This window comes from Pteropus alecto, unplaced genomic scaffold, assembly GCF_000325575.1.
Source record: "Pteropus alecto unplaced genomic scaffold, ASM32557v1 scaffold155, whole genome shotgun sequence".
In the NCBI taxonomy this organism is placed as follows: Eukaryota; Metazoa; Chordata; class Mammalia; order Chiroptera; family Pteropodidae; genus Pteropus; species Pteropus alecto.
This window is the reverse complement of record NW_006438113.1, coordinates 20,702,475-20,721,651: the sequence shown is the minus strand read 5'-3', so window position 1 is coordinate 20,721,651 and position 19,177 is coordinate 20,702,475. Positions and strand designations below refer to the sequence as shown.

The 19,177-nt window shown below is 35.6% G+C and overlaps 1 protein-coding gene across 4 annotated transcripts; it reads left to right on the top strand.

Annotated features, from left to right (window-relative positions):
• CDK1 (cyclin dependent kinase 1) lies at positions 1-11,627 on the top strand. 4 transcript variants are annotated; one of them, XM_006915607.3, is made up of 8 exons: positions 1-44; positions 2,148-2,209; positions 4,045-4,201; positions 4,906-5,029; positions 6,037-6,207; positions 8,159-8,322; positions 8,434-8,575; positions 10,582-11,627. In XM_006915607.3, the coding sequence occupies exons 2-8, from the start codon at positions 2,173-2,175 to the stop codon at positions 10,678-10,680; spliced, it is 894 nt and encodes a 297-aa protein (XP_006915669.1). In that variant the 5' UTR covers positions 1-44; positions 2,148-2,172; the 3' UTR covers positions 10,681-11,627. The 4 variants fall into 4 exon arrangements, with proteins under 4 accessions (XP_006915669.1, XP_015447722.1, XP_024905105.1 ...); XM_015592236.2 differs by having other exon boundaries at positions 36-56; XM_025049337.1 differs by lacking the exon at positions 1-44 and adding an exon at positions 121-140.
• Positions 11,628-19,177: the final 7,550 nt, after the last annotated feature.

The following is a 19,177-nucleotide window of genomic DNA, read 5'->3' as shown; positions in this document are numbered from 1 at the left end:
AGCGTCGCCGACGTGTTAGCCGCCGCCGCCCCCTTCGCCACGGGGTAATCAGCCGGGTAGAGTTGCTGGGGTCAGGGTCATGCCTATGGAGTCGACAGGGGTCGGCTCGAGGCCCTTCGAGGGGGAGTACTGAGGAACTGGTTGGTAATTGGGCAGCTGGGCTGGGCAGCTCGGGTCTGTGTTGGGCCACGCCGGGCTTCTGAAGACGGGGCCCGGCCTTCAGCTGGGGCGCCGGGCCTGGGCGTGTGAGCGACTCCGGATCCCAGCTTTAGAGGGAGGCGTGGGGGAGCCCAGAGCTGGCAGGGATATTCCGGGGAGGACTGGGGCTGCCCTGGCCTTGGAGTTGCCGTCTGGGGTCGCGTTTGGCTGTGCTCTGGAAGAGGCCGCTCACCTAGCTAAGGAAGCTTTCGGGTCACGGTTGAAACCAAATCCGTGGTTTGGCTCCACGACGCCTAGCTCTTGAGGAATGCCAGGCTCGTTCCTAGGTCCCTTGTGCATTCTGCCCTTGCTTCCGGGAGGAGAAAGCAAGAGCGCACTTGGGCCTGATACCCACGCCAGTCCTTAAATCCAGGCCTCCCGGAAAACCAATCCAATGAACTAACTTTTGTGGACCTTCTCGGACTTGCCTCTGAGTATAAGGCCTTGCCCACCCAGAGCTTTTAAGAACACTTAGCCAAGTCATAGAGCCAGAGGGAACTTCGATTTTTCATTTTTATTTTATGCTTGATGTTTGTTATGTACTATGGAATTGGCAAAAAGTGGAGAGCTAAGAAATGCCCAAAGATAGATACACATATGGGTTTTAATATCTTCTAATCAATTTTTATTTAATACTAAAGTTACTAATGTGAACGACTTGCTTCCTCTAAAGACTTGGAGGTGTCTGAGGTAGGACATTAAGCCACTGACTGGTATTTTACATCCTGCAACTAGTAATACAGAGCCCTAGGAGGCAATCAAAAGGCCTCAAGCTGCATCCTTTATTTAAAATTGTTACAACAGGAAAATGGAGGGAGGGTGCTTGGATCCAGTTTTGAAACTGAGTTAGTTTTTGACTATTTGTTCAAAGCGAGCTCATCAGTTTTATTGTGCATTCGGCATATTAAATCTGAAAATTGAAAAAAAGTTAATTATCTTAATCTTCCATTGCTATTTTGTAAAATCAAAAATTTTTAAGATTGGCACTCATGGCCATTGTAGTGCAATTTTGTTCATTTAAAAAGATTGATATCTCCTTATTTCTGGAATGATTTTGAAGGTGAATGTGAGAAAAGAACTTAAGGGTCAATTATTCAGAGTTACCTTTATATGATTTTATCAGTGATGGGTGTGTTAGAAGATCAAGGTAATTATGCTTTGGGCTTCTAAAGTTAATGTTTCATTGGCAAACTTACCAGCCAAGGAAGTCTTGAGTGTCTGGTTGTCAGCATTTCAGCTCATTTTTTTTTTTTTTTAACCATTTGTGATTCAAGTGTATATTTTTTTACTTTTTTCTTAGATTGTATAAGGTATAATTGAATTTTATCTGGAATTGCACCTTTTAGGATGCTAAGTGATATTTCCTATTCTTTCAAAAAGTCTTGATCATGTTTGTGTGACTGCTAAAAACAAAGATGAAAACTGTCACTTCAGCAAATTTAAACACGCTATAAGTCTTTCTGATGGATTGGATTAGTAGTGTGACCACATTTTGGCTCCCTATTCATGTCTTTAAATTATCTTCATAAAATCATAAAGCAGTAATAATTCAGCCACATAACATTATTTGTTGAAATATCTGGGTATATAACTGGCACACACTGGTGCTCCATAGAAGTGTTCCATATGAAACTTCTGGTTTTTGTTTGGGAAGGATGGATAAGTTGATGTCTGAATTTGAGGGTTTATTTGATTAGAAGAAGCAAAATATTACACTGGTATAAGATATACAAGTATTTTCAATGTTTTAGGAGCTAAGAAATGTGGGGAAGTCTTATCGCAGGAGTCCCTTTCCTTGTAAATGTTGTTTTAATATAATAACAAATATTTACAGAAAATTAATACTGCAGGCACTGTAGAAAATGTTTTACTTAGTATCTCATTAATAACTTAAAACTACCCTTTGAATTAGTGGCATATAATCAAATAATTTTTTCTTCTAATTTTAGCATCTATCATACCTTTTGATTAACTATGGAAGACTATACCAAAATAGAGAAAATTGGAGAAGGTGAGTGCTTTTTAATAATATAAAAGTTTTAAATGATTTAATACTACTATAACACCTGGACATGAAGACATGTAAATATTTATTAAAATGCAACCTTTAAAGTATCTTACACTGCTAATGTTCGTTTATATATGTCTTAAGTTACATAATAACTTAAACACAAAAATTACAAAAAATGTTCACATTTCAAGAGAATTGCAATTATTCTGATATAGCTTCCTGACAACCCTATAATCTTATATTATTCTAATACCAAACACTTAAAGCAATTTTGCATTTTGAAAAGACTTGATATCGTATATATGTGTTGAGGGGAGAAGTTAGGGCAGTAGAATTCTGTTATGTTTCATAGTGTACTTTTAGTCTCTTGCAATACAATTATTTTTAAGATGATAAATATTTTTACCTAAATTTTCTGAACTGGTGTCAATAATTGACTATTAAACTAATTTAAATAAATTTTCTATTTAGTTACTCTAGGTTTAAATGATCTGTTATATGTACATGTTTAAGTTATCCTAAAACCAATGATTTATAATCATTTGTTCCCTTTCTGTAATAATTTCATCAAAGTTTTTAAAGAATGTTTAAATGGTATGAGGCATAAAAATATCCCTTTGCCTGCCTCCCCGCAACAGAATATCTTAAGTTTTATATAGGAGTCTTGATATTAACATTCCAAATGCTCCAGAAACAAATGAGATAACTTATACAAAAACAATTTGCTGCTCGAGTACAATTTATGTGGGTTGTTTGAGGAACATTTCCAACTATATTTTTAGTGTGCTCCAAAACCCTACTTGTATAAAGAATACCACTAAAAAGCCAGGAGAGGAATACTTGGAAGGAATTTAGTAAGATAGTAATGACTGACAGGTTTGGGTGGTGGTTGGGTTGGAGATACATTCCTTTGACTTAATTTTATATGATTTCTTTTCTTTATTATACCCATTCAACTACGCTAATTTTGTTTGCTACTGAGTTAAAAATAAATTTGATTAGCATGTGTAAGGCAGATAATTAGAATTTCTTAACTTTTTTTGAAATACCTTTTCCTACCTTTGGAGAAACTGATAAAAACTATAGAATAGAACTTCTCCCTATAATAATGCACTCTGAACACTTTGAAATTATACTAATGTCATAGAAAATAGCAAAAGCTATTCAATAAAACTTTACATATAGTTAAGGGATTTAAGACTTCCCTAAATTGTCCAACCCAATTTAAAAAGAACTTATATAGGGGATTAAATATATAATGTATATGTGTTCTCATCAATTTCTGAATGGGTGTGAGGCTTTTCTACTATGCAGTAAATAATACGACCTTCATTAGATTTAATAAATATTTAAGAGAATATTTTATCCCCATTCTTTTCTGGATGAGGTTTATTGACTATGTATTTGAAATGCATAAAGCACTGTTTTCTGAAAGTGTCACAGTGACTTCTGTTAGTAATATTTCCTGAGCCCACATCCTTACACTATATTTTATTGCAACTCTTATTGTCAGGTAGGGTATTTGACAGGAGATAAATTCTGATTTGAAAAGGATCTGTTCTCTAATATGTTCTGGAAAATTACTGGTAATTTAAATGTATGGAAAACCTGTGATGACTACCTGAATTTTATTTTTCAACTACAGACTCACTAGGTTGTTAGCCTCATGTTCTTTTTGGAATTGATGAAGGTATTATTACGAGTAAGATGCTTCCTAACTGGCCACAGCAGACATTTCTATCATGTGACACCTTACGGGATTCAGTCATTTTTTCAAATATTTTTTTAGTTTGTGGAGGGTGTCACATAGCAGATATTTACTTTGTGTATTTCAGGTACCTATGGAGTTGTGTATAAGGGTAGACACAAAACTACAGGTCAAGTGGTAGCCATGAAGAAAATCAGATTAGAAAGTGAAGAAGAAGGCGTTCCTAGTACTGCAATTCGGGAAATTTCTCTATTAAAAGAACTTCGTCATCCAAATATAGTCAGGTATGGTATAATATCTGGATTCAAACTGTTTTCCATATACTATTTAAAATGTGAATTTCAATGCGAAGAGTTTTACATTTGCTTAATTTTTGGTGTAACCTTGCTGAGTGGAATAGAACCCTACTATTTTTGTTAATTGAAAATGTTGGGCGTAGGAAAAAATAGGCTGTTAAAGCAGGAACAGAGTTAGAGGAGCTTGGTTGAAGTTTTGCTTTGTTTTGTTTCTTTTTTAATATTCGGGCTGGTGTTTTGGGGGCTTATCTTTCTAAAGGTCCAAGTTAGGGTTGAAATTTAGGGGGTTGGAGAGAATGAGCAACTGTTAAGGTCAGATACTGTATTAAAATGTATAATTTACCTCAATGGAAAGACAAGCTCTGAAAAGCAAGCAGTCAATCTGGAAATGTTCTTTCGGAATATAGGTGGTTTGATAGTAAGCAACTCATGTATAATACAACTTAATTTTCCATTGCTGCCCTGAGATCCCTTTCTCAAATTCTTGTTTAGTGCTGCTACAGAAGGTTTTCACTGTTAGGGAAGCTGCCTTCTCTTCTTTCCCAAAACAGCATATATTTGTTATTATAGACAATTTCTTATAGCCCCACTTTTTGTAATAGCCACTGTGGAATATAGTGAAGTTGTTATATTTTGAGAGGTCAAAAATGTTTGTTAAATTTTATTCCTCATCTAATTGTTTTATTCTTCAGTCTTCAAGATGTGCTCATGCAGGATTCCAGATTATATCTCATCTTTGAATTCCTTTCCATGGATCTAAAGAAATACTTGGATTCTATTCCTCCTGGTCAGTTCATGGATTCTTCACTTGTTAAGGTGAGATGCTGACCTAATTTTATTAGTATTTATCCACTGTAAATGTAAAAGATCTACTTATAGAAGTGCCTATGTTTTGTGGGAATATGCTTAGAAAAAGTGTTAGAAAGTAGAATGAAGAAGAAAAATATTTCATTTCCTCCCACACAGTCTAGAGATTATATTAACAGTTGCTATTTTATTACTGGATGGTACTGGATAGAAAAGTAGTGCCAGAAGTAACATAAAACTAGTAAGTAAGTATATTGTTGGAAACTAGGCTATTCTGATTTTTATTTGACTATCAGATGTGTGTAAAATAAAGGTAACAAAAGCTTGGGGCAAAGTGATATTGGCAGGTAGTTTTATTCTGGTTTTGAATGTTTTGATTAATTTATTGTAGGCATTATGTTCTGTTTAATTGGAAATGTATATATAATATTTTAAAAAGTATTGAAGTGTATAAAAGTGTCCTATACTCATACCAGCTTTTAGCAAACCACTCTAAGTGTCTTGTAAAACACTTCTGAACTAAAAACCTTTTCTGATCATTCTCTACTTAAAAATATAATGTCCTCTTTGTCATTTCTTTTGGATTCTGTGACCATTATCTCCAAAGAGGAAATGAAATATGTGAAGATAAAAGATAGAAATGAAAAAGACCAATTCTTTTCAAGATAGAAATAGAGTTGCTATATAGAGCAAAATTTAAGAAACTTTCTGTACAACAAACTAACTTGTGACTTAAGAATCAGGAACCAAAAATAAGTAAAAGAAGACTGAGTTCATGTGGATATAGATGTGTTCATAAAGTGAATATCTTTTTCTTAGGTGTACAAATGTGATATGATATTGCATATAAATGGGGTTTTCAATCTTCAAATGCTTCTTGTTAATCAAATGGACCGAAACCTTTTTTGGTAGTTAAATTATTTCCCTGCATCATAATTCCGTATATTTTTGAAACAAACTCACCAAAATTATTTAAAAAATTATTAAGTGCTTAAATTTCTAACATTTTCTTCCAGAGTTATTTGTACCAAATCCTACAAGGGATTGTGTTTTGCCACTCTAGAAGAGTTCTACACAGAGACTTAAAACCTCAAAATCTATTGATTGATGACAAAGGAACAATTAAACTGGCTGACTTTGGCCTTGCCAGAGCTTTTGGAATACCTATTAGAGTATATACACATGAGGTATGCAGAATAGTGTTTTTTTCTGTTTTGAATATGTGTTATTGCTACATTGTCTTCTATATTTGTTCTTTAAGAAAAAAGATTTCCTCTCTGCCAGTATCAATTTATTGCTTCTCAACTCTGAATTCACCCTTCATTACATGCTATGTAAAAGTGGAATTGGAACCTTTAAATATGTTTCCTTTGCCAGCTTGTGGGATAAGTATTGTCAGTAGAGGGAGCTGGAAAGGCATTGCAGGAGAAAGGGGTTTTCCTTGCTATAGTTTTAAAGTTCTCATTATGTTTTACTAGTCAGTCTCTCATTTTAATCCTGTTATAGTTAATAATCCTTTATATTAAACTTTTCCCATTTGATCACTATGGTTTCTGCCTGTCTCCCTGTTGGATCCTCTCTTAATATGCAATCAAATTGGTCTAAAAGATGGGTTTTGTTGCTTAAGCGGTATTGTTTCTGATACATTTAGAAGCTACTAAATGTAATCATGTTTTGTTGGTGTTATATTGATGATTTGGCATTTCATTTGTTATTTCTGGAGGGAAAGGGAATGTTGAAATGTACAGTAAAGGATTATAGTTACGCGTCACTTAACACCCAGGATATGTTCTGAGAAATGGGTCTGTAGGTCATTTCCTCATTGTGAAAATATAGAGTGCATTTATACAAATGTAGATAGTATAGCCTACTATATATTTAGGCTATATGGTGTAATCTATTACTCCTAGGCTACAAGCCATTTCTATATCTAAACATAGAAAAGGTACAGTAAAAATGTGTAAAAAATAAATTATGGTTCACTTTTAAACCACTTAGCATGAATGGAGCTCACAGGACTGAATTTTGCTCTGGGTGAGTCAGTTAGTGAGTGGTGAATGAATATGAAAGCCTAGGACATTACTGTACTCTACTGTTGACTTTATAAACAAAAATAGCCATGGTGTTGCTCTATGACATTAGGATGGCTATGATGTCATTAGGCAGTCGGAAGTTTTCAGCTCCGTTATAATCTTATGGGACCACTGTTGTATATGTCAGGGGTCCCTAATCCCTGGGCTGTGGACAGGTGCCAGTCTGTGGCCTGTTAAGTACTGGGCCACATAGCAGGAAGTGAGCAAGTGAAGCTTCATCTGTATTTACAGCTGCTCCCCAGCGCTGGCATCACCACTTCAGCTCCACCTCAAATTGTCAGGCATTAGATTCTCAGGAGCACCGGTCCTTGGTGCCAAAAAGGTTAGGGACTGCAGGTACATGCCATGCGCTGTTGACTGAAACATCATTATGCAGCGCATGACTATATTGGAAAACTCTTCTGTGGAGTTGTCTATGCTTGAGCCCAAAGACTGTCCCCAGATCAAGATTTCTAAAAGTGCTCATCTAGTTAGATGTCTTGGCTTTTTAAAAATAATTATATCATTTTTCCCGTGGCTATATAAAGATTATTTGGTTCCCATTGGCTTTAACAGACAACATGTGAACTCCTTAACTTTAAGTTACAGGTGATATTGTTATCATTGTGATAAATTATACATACTAAAGTAATAGATTAGCTTTGAACTACTAATCAACTGTTACATGACTTATTCATGTTTATAGCATGTAAGCACTACATGCAGATTACAGTATCAACCCCAAATTCATTATCCATGATCAAATAGGTTTTTTTTCCTTTGAAATGGTAAAGCCGTCTCTACTTTTTTGATCCCTACTTTAATGATTTGAAATGCAAGAAAAGACTTCGTATGCTTTTATCTTTTTTCCCTAATGAATAAAACTTAGAAATGGAATAGTTATCTTTCATTTAGTATTTTGTGTATAGTAATTGACTTCTAAACAGTATTATCAGAGGCAATCATACAGTCTTCTAAAGGACAGTTTGAATGAAATATAAATGTTTACATTTAGGTAATTTAAAGCACCACATTTATTCAGTGTGAAAATTTTGCTTTGTAATAGGTAGTAACACTTTGGTATAGATCTCCAGAAGTATTGCTGGGGTCAGCTCGCTATTCAACTCCAGTTGACATTTGGAGTATAGGCACCATATTTGCGGAATTAGCAACTAAGAAACCACTTTTCCACGGGGATTCAGAAATCGATCAACTCTTCAGAATTTTCAGGTACTTTTGTTTTATACTTAAGCTGTTAAGAATTTTAAAGGCAACACGAATATAACAACAAAATATATTTATACTTTAATAATTTTTATTTTGTTTTGCTATGGCTTTTAGAGCTTTGGGTACCCCTAACAATGAAGTGTGGCCAGAAGTGGAATCTTTACAGGACTATAAGAATACCTTTCCCAAGTGGAAACCAGGAAGCCTAGCATCCCATGTCAAAAACTTGGATGAAAATGGATTGGACCTGCTCTCAGTAAGGAGTGACCTTTGTACTGACTACAGTTGATGATTTTGAATGTACTCAGTCCTTTCTTTTACCTGGGAAATAGGAAGAAAACAAACATTGAGTTAGGCAGATAACTGTTTTGTCTTTATTGTATTACCAGCTCCATTTTAGATACTTAGGAACCCTACTGATTTTGAGAGGAAGATTTAACATTAATATGATAGATAGCTACAGATATTCTGTGAAGGAGAGGTGAGGGTTAATATACTTTTGTTGTTTTTAAGTTGCTGACTTGCAGTAGCCATCTTTTCCAGCTTTTTTTTTTCTCAGTATTTACTGCTTTTTAGTTTATCCTAGTCATAGTGTTTTCCTTATTGCTTAATATTTTTAGTTATGAAAGACTTTTACTGTATGAACTCCCATTTCTTGCTTTATGCCTTGTTCCATGTCGGAAACATTAGGAGGAGGAAGACTGATACAGTTCTTGAAAATCTCTTATTACATTGCCGTTCCCAACTACCAGTTGTTTTCTTTAGAAACAAGATGAAAATTCTGTTAGGATAAAATATAAATTGCCCTAGATCTACTTCAGGATATTTGTTTTAGAACAGTATTTAAATACTGAGCTTTAGAAGAAACTAATTTTTATAACTCTCAAGTTATTTGATTCCAGAAAAAATGTTTTGGTACGTTACTAAATAAAAAAAAAAATCTATTGCTATTCATCATATACATCTAATTGGTCTTTGGGCACCTTTTACATTTTATAAATCATTGTGCCACTAGATTCAGCTCGGATTGCCCAGTTGCTTGGGGTCCAAAATTGTTTACCCTGCTGTTCAATATTTTGTATATCAATATTGTTGATTTGACATAAAAGGCTTCTATATTCTGGGCCCAATCTTTTTAACATTGGTAATTCTTGAATACAAAGAATTTCATTTCAGTTAACAAAACAAAATTCAAACACTATAAATCATGATTCTTAGTCTAGCCACTTTTGACATTTTGGACTGGTTCATTCTTTGTTGCTGGAGGCTGACCCATACATTGCTATAAGATATTTAACAGCATCCCAATCCTCTGCCCGATAGTTGCTAGTAGTGCATTGCACCCAGTGTTACAACCCAAAATATCTCCAGACATTGTTAAATGTCCCCTGAGGGAAAAAGTCTCACCCAGTCGAGAACCATTGCTGTAACTCATAAATCAGACTTGGTTTCAAATTTTGGGTTTATCACTCCTCAGCTCTATGAACTTGGGCAAATTACTTAACTTCTTTGAGCTTTAGTATCTTAATTTGTAAAATGGAACTAATACCTTTTACTGTATTAAGTGACATGACTTGTGTAGAGCACTTAACATAGTGCTAGATACATAATAAGAGCTGAATAGTAATTAATAGTAAAAGTCCCTCTTGCCTGCTTGTTGATTTGATTTTCTTTAAGATTAATATTTCTTTAAGATGAAATTTAAGATTAGTATTCAACTTTGTCTGGTGATGTGTAAACTAATTTTAATAGTAGATTGTCAGACTCAATTAGTGATTTATTTTAACTATGTTTATAACACATTGTGCTCTGGTTTTGTTTTTATTTGGAACTTGCTGGTAGCTACTACACCAGAAACCACTATAGTTAATTGCCATCATTTAAAGAATGTTGTAAATAACTCATATGGCCATTTAATTCTCAGAGTAAACATAATTAACTAATCTTTTTTAAATGCATGTCTTTTTAAATGTATATCTCTGAATGCTTATGTCTTAAACCATAATTTATAACATAAAGAGGTTATTAAGATATCTATGACTTAAGGAATAGGTTATTCTAGAGCTAGAGGGTGAAGTATAGAGGACAAGACATGTGGTTTGGCTTTGAACAAAAGGAAATGTTCACTTAGTAGATTTTCATTAAAATTAGCTTACGGCTTATTGATAGAGAAGTTCAGGCTTTATGGAGTTTTTCAAAAAAATGGTTGATTTCTTAAATAAATAAAAACCTTTTTTCTTTTTATTTGTCTCCCTCCCGTAGAAAATGTTAGTCTACGATCCTGCCAAACGAATTTCTGGCAAAATGGCGCTGAATCATCCATATTTTAATGATTTGGACAATCAGATTAAGAAGATATAGCTTTCTGAGAAAGTTTCCACGTGTTGTATCAAGAACAGATAGTTAAATTTTTACTGTCAGCTCTATTTTTGTCTTGTGTATTTTCCTTATCTTTGTAAAATTAAGCTGTACTTCATCTAGTTTCAAAAGTTGTAACTTAATGTAAATATTGTTCTATATGAATTTAAATATAATCTGTATATGTGTGTAGATCTCACTGTAACAACTATTTGTTACTATAATAAAACTATAAATCTAATATTGATGTCAGGAATCAGGAAAAATTGAGTTAGCTTAAATCATCTCAAACCTGATAGCAGTTTGGTTTTCCTATAGTTGGAAATACTGAAATTTAGGAAACTGTGCCAAGTTCAAAGTTCATAATGCTTTGAAGTATTTGTATGCTCTGAATGTTTAAATTTTCTTGTCAGTTTTGTGCCATGTAACTCTACAATCTGCTTAAAGATGGATGTTTGTCTACCGCTATTTCAATTTGTGACCTAAATGTTTAAACATTCAGAATGAGAAAACTTTCCAGATTTAAGAAATAATGCTAATTTATAGAGGTTTTCAGTAACTTAATAAAACTAACATTAGAGCATGCTAAACTTTGCTAGTTTTACAGTCAAAGATCAAGGGCTGTCCATAGCAGGGGAGAACAGTTTATGAACTATCCTATTTTTAAGTACATTGTGAAAGCTATTTGGTGAATTCGTAGGCCTTGGTTAGAGGTAATAACTATACAAAGGAGTTGTTTATGGCTTTCAATTCTGACTTAAAAACTTTGCAAATTTTGTTTATTAGCAGCCTTCTTAGATGGTGTTAATATACAAGTATTTAGCTAAAATCACTAACTTCAGGAATTAAATTGTTTAATACTGCTCATTGTGATTCTTATAAGCAGCCTAATTTAAATTATTATAACCAAAAGAAATTTCTTTTAAAATAGTTTTATCATTTTTAGTGTACATGTGTCCTTTGATCATATATATTCTATATTTCCTCCTGGTTACCCATGGCTAGAACAATCATTTCTGTGTTATTAACCCAACACCCAAATGGATATTAATTGGTGATCTACCTAATCTATGTTGTCTTGGAATTTTTCCACTCTATAGAAGAAAGTGTGGGTCATTTTGGCAGTGGGTCTTGTAAGGTGAGAGGTTTGGTGGCTGTGTTCTAGGTTCTTCGGTGGAAGACAGCCTTTAGTAAGAAAATGCAGAGCATAGAGATAGAAGTCATTTGGTGTCATATTGTGGAGTTATTAAGAATTTATCGTGGAAGTTTGGCAAATGAGACGTCACACAAAAGATTTAATTGAGATGGTGAAATGGCATATCCACATACGTGTTTTATGGAGTGAAGTAAATGATCTGTTTTTCATGTTGCGGATTGCAGCTCTTTAGTGGTTCAGGACCAGCATTAATCAACAGCCCTCAGCCTGTCCCCATGTAGAATAGAAACTATCTGCCTATCTTCTAAAATTATTTCTTGATACTTTTGTTTTAGTAATATATAGATACATGCGTGTTCAAATGTTTAGGGCCTCTGGATTTTGTGGGAGCGGCATGGAACCTTGCTGCTATTGCTCGCTCCATGGCGTCTGAAAAGTCAATTCATCAGTTTAGAACATACTTGGTGAACCAGGGCAATGAGACGGTGAACATTGTCATCAAATGGTATAATGAGTGACCTACTTTTCCTGTTCTACATATTTGTCTAGTCCTGTGTAAAATATTTATGTCAGCTTCAGTGGTGGGATGAAAAGCTACTGAACTGGATCTTCATGCTTAAATTTTAGTTGGCTTGTACTATGATGCTTCTGATTCATTTCAAAATGGAGCTTATCTGGGCCAGTAGTTCTTAAATCTGTTAGGCACTAGAAACACCTGCAGACTAACTGGTTCTACCCTGAACGATTCTGAGATTGAAAACTGGGAAATGTATTCCAGGAAATTAGTTTTTCAAAAGTTCCCCAACCTGATTCTGATGCAGCCAGTAATCACCATTTGGTGGTAAGTTTAACAACTTTGGACATACATCTGGTTTTAGTTATCTTAGAACTTCGTGGCATCAGACAATATCTTTAATTTATATTTCTGTTTCAGCCTGTACTCTTTTAGTGAGGGGAGAGGGCTGTGTAGTTAATCACCAATATAACACTTTCATATACTTGTGCATGCATTGACAATTGCTCTATCTTACGATCGTCCCTAGTCTCTAGAGGAGGGTTTTTAAATCTAAGTCTAAATATATAAGCAATAATGGTAAGGAAAAGCTAAAAGTGCTTAAGACTCAAAAGCTCTATTGGGTGGAACAAACTTTTATATTAGTTCCTTTAGTAAACTAGTTCATAATAGGTCAACTGATCCCTGTTTGACATTCAAGTGAGTCATTAATTTTTCATAGGACCATAGACTCATTTTGCTTTGAGAACACAGCAAAGATGTTCCTGATGTTTGTGGAATGCGGAGAGGAGAGAGTAGTGGTCATTGTTTAAATAGGTTTGTGACAAGAGTATGGAATAACTAAAGGAAAAACGAAAAGAGGAGGGATAAAGCATGAAAGATCCTAAAGAGGGAGAGTCTTTTCTGACTTAAAACTAGCATTTTAAAAAAGGAAAGGCGGGATGGGAATGATATTGAAAAGAATAGTAACTACAGTCCTTTGGAGAAGGGTGATGTTTAATGAAGTATTTGAAAGCAACAAATTTTCAGTCCTGTGCCATAGTGTAAATATCAAATTTTTAAGCCATTTTAAAATCTTAAGAAATGTATTGAGGAAGTCAGAAGATTTCGTTGTTGAGGGAAAAAGGCATAACAATAGTAACATTCCTTTAAAATGCTGAATGTCTGTGGTTTTCAAGCTTGCATTAGGATCTGGAAAGCTTGTTAAAACATTCAGGTCCATTTCCAGAGTCTGGTTCAGTATGTCCTCTGTGACCATGAATATGCTTTCTTAAGTTCCCAGGTGATGATGCTGCTTGTCCAGGGACCACATTATGAGAGTTACTACATGGGTAGTTCTCAGAATTCTAGAGAACTGAACTTGCTCAGCCACCTTGTCAGGTTTGTAGAAGCACAGGGGTGCAGCAGGAGAAATTGACCTAAAGTCAGGCATAACGTTTAGAGACTGAACTGGAATTTGAACCTAAATATTACATTGTCATTATTAGGAAAATCAATGTAAAGATTCCAGGCTTTAGAGCTGGAGAGAGTAGGGCTTTTCTTCTCAGTTCTGCCATTTGTCTGTATCCTTGTGAAGAATCACTTGGCTCTGAGTCTATTTCCTCACTTGTACAAAGGAGATATAATAAATAGAATTATTGTGAGGGATGGAGATAGGGTTGCCAGGTATTCTGCATATATAGGATACAACCTATCAGGATGCCCTAAATGCCCTTTTTTCAATACATTACAAAAAATGGGCAATTAGAGCTGTTTTTCTGCCACAGTAATTGGCGCTTAAATCTCTTAAGTGGTAACACTTGTTAAAGAGTATAGGTAAAGTTCCTGGCACGTGGTAATTTCTTTGAATTTTCAGCAGTTCTTTCTCATACTACCTCTTATAGCCCTTCTTTTATTTTCTCCCTTACTAAATTATAAGTCCAGTGAGGGCAGGGGCCATGTTTTGTTCTTTAATTTTCACAGTCCTTTGTCTAATACCTCAAGCATTTGACAGCTCTAGTTTTTTAAGGTTGCCCAAATCTAACCTATGATAATAATTGAACATCTGTTGTGAGCAGCCACTCTAAATACATTTCCTCTCTTTCACAGCAATCCAATAAGGGAGTGGGCGTTTTCATTTTATAGATAATGGAACTAATATTCACAGAGCTTAAGTAATTTGCCAGTGGTCATAAGGCTAGTAAATGCCAGAGCAGGGACCTGGGGCTTTTTCACTTCAAACTGTTATCTTTTCATGGCATCACATTGATTCCCAAGGTAAACCCTGTAAAGAAAACATGTAGTTAGTTTCAAAACCTTAAGAAGAAAACTGAAGGAGACGGGGCAATACTAAAGCCAATGCAGCCTAGATGCCAAGCGGCACCAAGCCTGGGCTTGTCAAAACCAGCACCAAAGGACTGTGGAGCCCTTATTAGCACTGAAGCTCCTGACTGATAATCAGAAACCTCTGCCTCCAGACCAAGTGACCCAAGTAGGACACTTCAGCCCAGTCCATTTTCCTATCCCATTTTAGGTAGAAATAGCCCCTTTTATTTGGGAAACCACTACTGCATGTGGCCCGATGGGGTTCTTAATTCTGGGTCTCCAATCCTTGTTCATAAGGATGACCCAGGTTGCATCCGTCATAAGATACCACATCCCAATAGCAGAAATAGATCCAAGGAGCGGCAAATGACCTAAATAACCCATCGGGGTTCTTTTTGCTGTAGAAACCCTGAGAGAAAGAAGTCTCTCTTTGCTGTTGCTGAACTGGGATGACGTGACCGGAAGCTTGTGGCATCTCCTCCACTCTGGAGTTAACCAAGCTCAGAAAGTGGCAAATAGATTCCTGGGAGCATTATCTCGCTGGTTCTGATCCTGATGCCACGGTTCCTGCTGTACTGCCTTCAAATTTGCGAGCTACCCAGAATTCCTCATGGGGGTTGTTTTTTTTGCTTTACCTGGTTTGAGTTGGGTTCTGTTGTTTAAACCTCAGAGAGTCATAATACAGCTGACAATCCCAGGACAACAATTGGATATTTTAAAGGAACCCTTAATTTTAAGCACCCCTGTAGTTATAAATCCTTACATGATATTTTCCTTCTTTAAAAGCTCTTTATTGTTCATAATTATTGTTTTCACTGTGGCTTCTAGTATTGGTTGTGTAAAATGGTCCTGAATGTAAATATTTTGTATGCCTGTTGACCTTTCAAAGAACTTACAAACTTTTGAGGAATGTTTACGTGTGGGTGCCTGCTCTTTACCAGTCAGGAGTAGAAATCTGTAGAACAGGCTTTCTATAGGCAGTCATTACCTTGAGAGAGGATTTCAAAACCATGCCATTCTCTGTTAAGGAAATAATGCAATAACAAAAGCAGAAGGTATTTGGGGAATTTATCTGCTAGTAAGTATTAGCAATTCTTTACATTTGTAAAGAGCTTCATAGTAATTAAGTAGCATATGCTATTTCAATAAACAGAAGCTTCCTATACCATAAAAACGCTCCTAACTATAAAGCAAGAATAATTATTCCACAATGCATTCTTTATAATACAGAAAGAAAAGATACATTTCCCAACTGAGCATAGCCATTTGTCTCAATGGTTCTGATATCATCACAAATGGATTTATGTGCAAGAAAATATAAATATATTCTTCATGAAGTGTGTTCACTGCTTCTATGATCCAAATGGGAAGCAGAGCTTAAATCCTGCTAGAATTTGAGCATAGTTTTAGAATTGCTTTTTTGGCTTGTTTGAAATACTTCTCATGTACAAGTACTAATGGAAAATGGCTCAAAACGTAAAAAGGTTTCAATTTCTCAGGTGAGCACAAATCAGTTTTGACCAGTCAACATCAATCTGAAGCCCCAAGAACTGGATGACAAATGTAATGGTATTTATATGTTGGGAGCTCTTAATTACCTGTGCTAACAGAACGTCATAGCAACCTTAAAGAGCAAAAATCTCACCTCCCTCGCCTCAAATTTTGGCATTCACTATGTGACCCACCCACTTTAGGCAGTAAATCTTATTTCCTAGTTAGTAAAGTCATAAAATCTTAGAATCGAATGGAATTTAGACATCATGCAATCCAACCCTCATTTTTCCAATTTCAGCAACAGAGAAACAGAAGTTAGATTTTCTGACATCTACTTTAAAGAGATTTCTACTTTGTTTCAGTTTGGCTCTGATAATGAAGTTGGGATCAGTAATGGAGTCAAGAATGAAATTATGTATTTAAGGATAAAATATTCAGTCAGGAGAGAACCCAAGTAATCAGTGAGGAGGAAATAAAATTCAGATTAAAGTGGCATACATTTTCAGATCCTAGAAATTAAAAGTGAAATAGCCAAAAATGCAAGTAACAAATGCAAGCCAAGTACATTGTGATAAGTATTGAGTGTGTTCTTTGCACAAGTAATAGTGGTTTTTCACTCTGTACTTCCCTTTAGAGCAGGGGTCCCCAAACCTCAGGCTGAGGACAATATCGGTCCGTGGCTTGTTAGGCCACACAACAGGAGGTGAGCAGCTGGCCAGTGAAGAAGCTTCATTTGTATTTGCAGCTGCTCCCCAGCACTACCATCACTGCCTCAGCTCAACCTCAGATCATCAGGCATTATATTCTCATAGGAGCACTGGTCCCTAGTGCCAAAAAGGTTGGGGACAGCTGCAGTTTAGAGGGTAACCTGGGATTTAACTCAGATTCTACAGGTATTTTTAAATAGCCACATTCTTTAAAACAAAGAAACAAAAACAACAACTATCCAACTACAATTTAATTATGTATCAGATAATAAACATTGTAATAGTACTACATATTCATAAGGTCTCGAGCGCTGGAATAGCTAATATATGTATAGTAAAGGAAAAAGCCAAAGAGCTCAACTTCATCTCTTATCCCTTTTCAAAAGAACCATCTCATATGTTACCATGTTTGGAATATTTCCTAGCATGGCCAAAAAGTGAGGAATAAACACAATAATTCAGTGTGCCTAATGGCTAAAAATAAAGGAATTATTCACAAACAGAAAACTGGACTTTTGAGCAGATGTTTATTTAAATACAAACAGCAACTCCTCCTTTTCCTGTTATCTCCAATTACGTGAGCAACATTTTTACCAGAAGAAGCTCTTTTTAAAAAACAGCCTTCCAGGGAGAAAATAAACAATACTATATTTGGCTAACAGCTGCTTTTGGAAAATGAGATGTCAGCAAAGCTGAATGTTGTATAAAGAAAACTAATTATCCAGCTACCTTTGACTTGGCACTTCCCAGTTTGCACTGAAATGTTTTGTCTAGGACTTAAATATTAGGTTTAGTCAGATATTTCACTTCCTCTATCATTTGCCATGCAGAGCAAATAGATTTAAAGAAATATTCCTTGTGTTTGATTTTGCTGCCAAAACCGCTTTAGGTCATCTGGTGCTACACCCAGCTATTGCTTCTTTGCATATTCACCATCCACTATTTATTGTGTTCAGTTTAAAGCAGTGTGTTTATGGACACATGAAAACCAAGATAACCTAGTGACATAGAGTGTGGTTGCATTCGCGTGAATTTAATTATGCAAATGCCGAATAATATAAAATTTATGAGTAGGGTCTCATTTAGAATTTGAAATAATGCAAATACTTCCAAGTTTTGAAAATTCATTTTAAGATTGGCAAGCCGAGTGAACTGTAGAACTGGTTTTTGCTGTTGCCCCACGGCTCTTTGGCTGGTGAGACAGAAATACCTGTGGCCTTTTGTCAGTGTTTTGTGAGCCAGGCTGTGGTTTCCCTGAATTAGAACTCCTGCCAGTGCCTGTGGTAATGACTCTACTTATTTTAACATTTTCCGCTTTATAATTTGAAATATTTTTACATTCTGAAGCAATCTTATCTGAGCATTCATTCAACGGAGGTAACAATGCTAGCGCTGAAAAATAGGCCTGAAAATTAGGCATTTTAGAATGAACTTTGGATGTGTTTTCATGTCACAGAGAAGACCGAACAACTCTCATGGTACAATTTAGTGTGAGTACTCCATAAAATGTTAGCGATAATCTTGAGGAAATAAAAAGCAGCATTAAAGCAAAAAATTCAGTAGGTATGGATTTTGAGGAAGCATCCCCCTACTTTACATTGTTTCTGTGGAAAATATTGTGCAAGTTCTTCAAGAATACATCCTCTGTTTGAAATCCAGTATATGATTTTCACATAAACAGTTTTTGGAAAATCATTCTGGGACAAGCACAAGTTTAATGATTCTGTAAATGTTTGTTCATCCAACAAGTATTTATTGAGCTCGCATTATGAGCCAGATACTATGGTAGGATATGAGGACACAGTGTTCAACTAAATAGTTCTTGTCTTGATGGACTTTACATTCCCTACTAGAAAAGATGGATTATAAGCAAGTAAATAAATGTAATGGGATGTTAGAATAGGACTCTTCCTGCATGTTTTCACTAAGGCCAATCAGATAGTTATAAATGATCAGAATTCCATATCTGATATGCAGGTTTACAAGGAAATGGCTCTAAGAACCTGTCCCACAACTTTAGGCCCAGGATAAGCTACGCAATTACCAGGATCCAGTGAAAAATGGAAATGCGGGGCCTCTTGTTCAAAAATCTTAAAAAAATCCCAGACAGCAACAGCAGAATATTAAATTAACTAAGTTCAGGGCCCTTCAAAGTGGGGGGTTCCGTGTGGCTGCATGAGTCATATGCCCATGGATGGCCCTGCTCAGATCCTTTAGCTAAAGAAAGAATGAAAATAGAGGGTAGAGGAGAGAATTTTGGACTGGTGATCTTTGCAGAGTTGTGCCGTGCTTTGAGAATGCACCCATCTAACCCAAGTCTAAGGA

What these genes read in the sequence shown, in the direction of transcription:
- CDK1 (XM_006915607.3), top strand. Translation starts at nt 2,173, where the DNA reads ATGGAAGACTATACCAAAATAGAGAAAATTGGAGAAG. An exon ending in CGTCATCCAAATATAGTCAG is followed by an intron (nt 4,202 to 4,905) that starts GTATGGTATAAT and finishes TTTATTCTTCAG; the next exon opens with TCTTCAAGATGTGCTCATGC. An exon ending in ATGGATTGGACCTGCTCTCA is followed by an intron (nt 8,576 to 10,581) that starts GTAAGGAGTGAC and finishes TCCCTCCCGTAG; the next exon opens with AAAATGTTAGTCTACGATCC.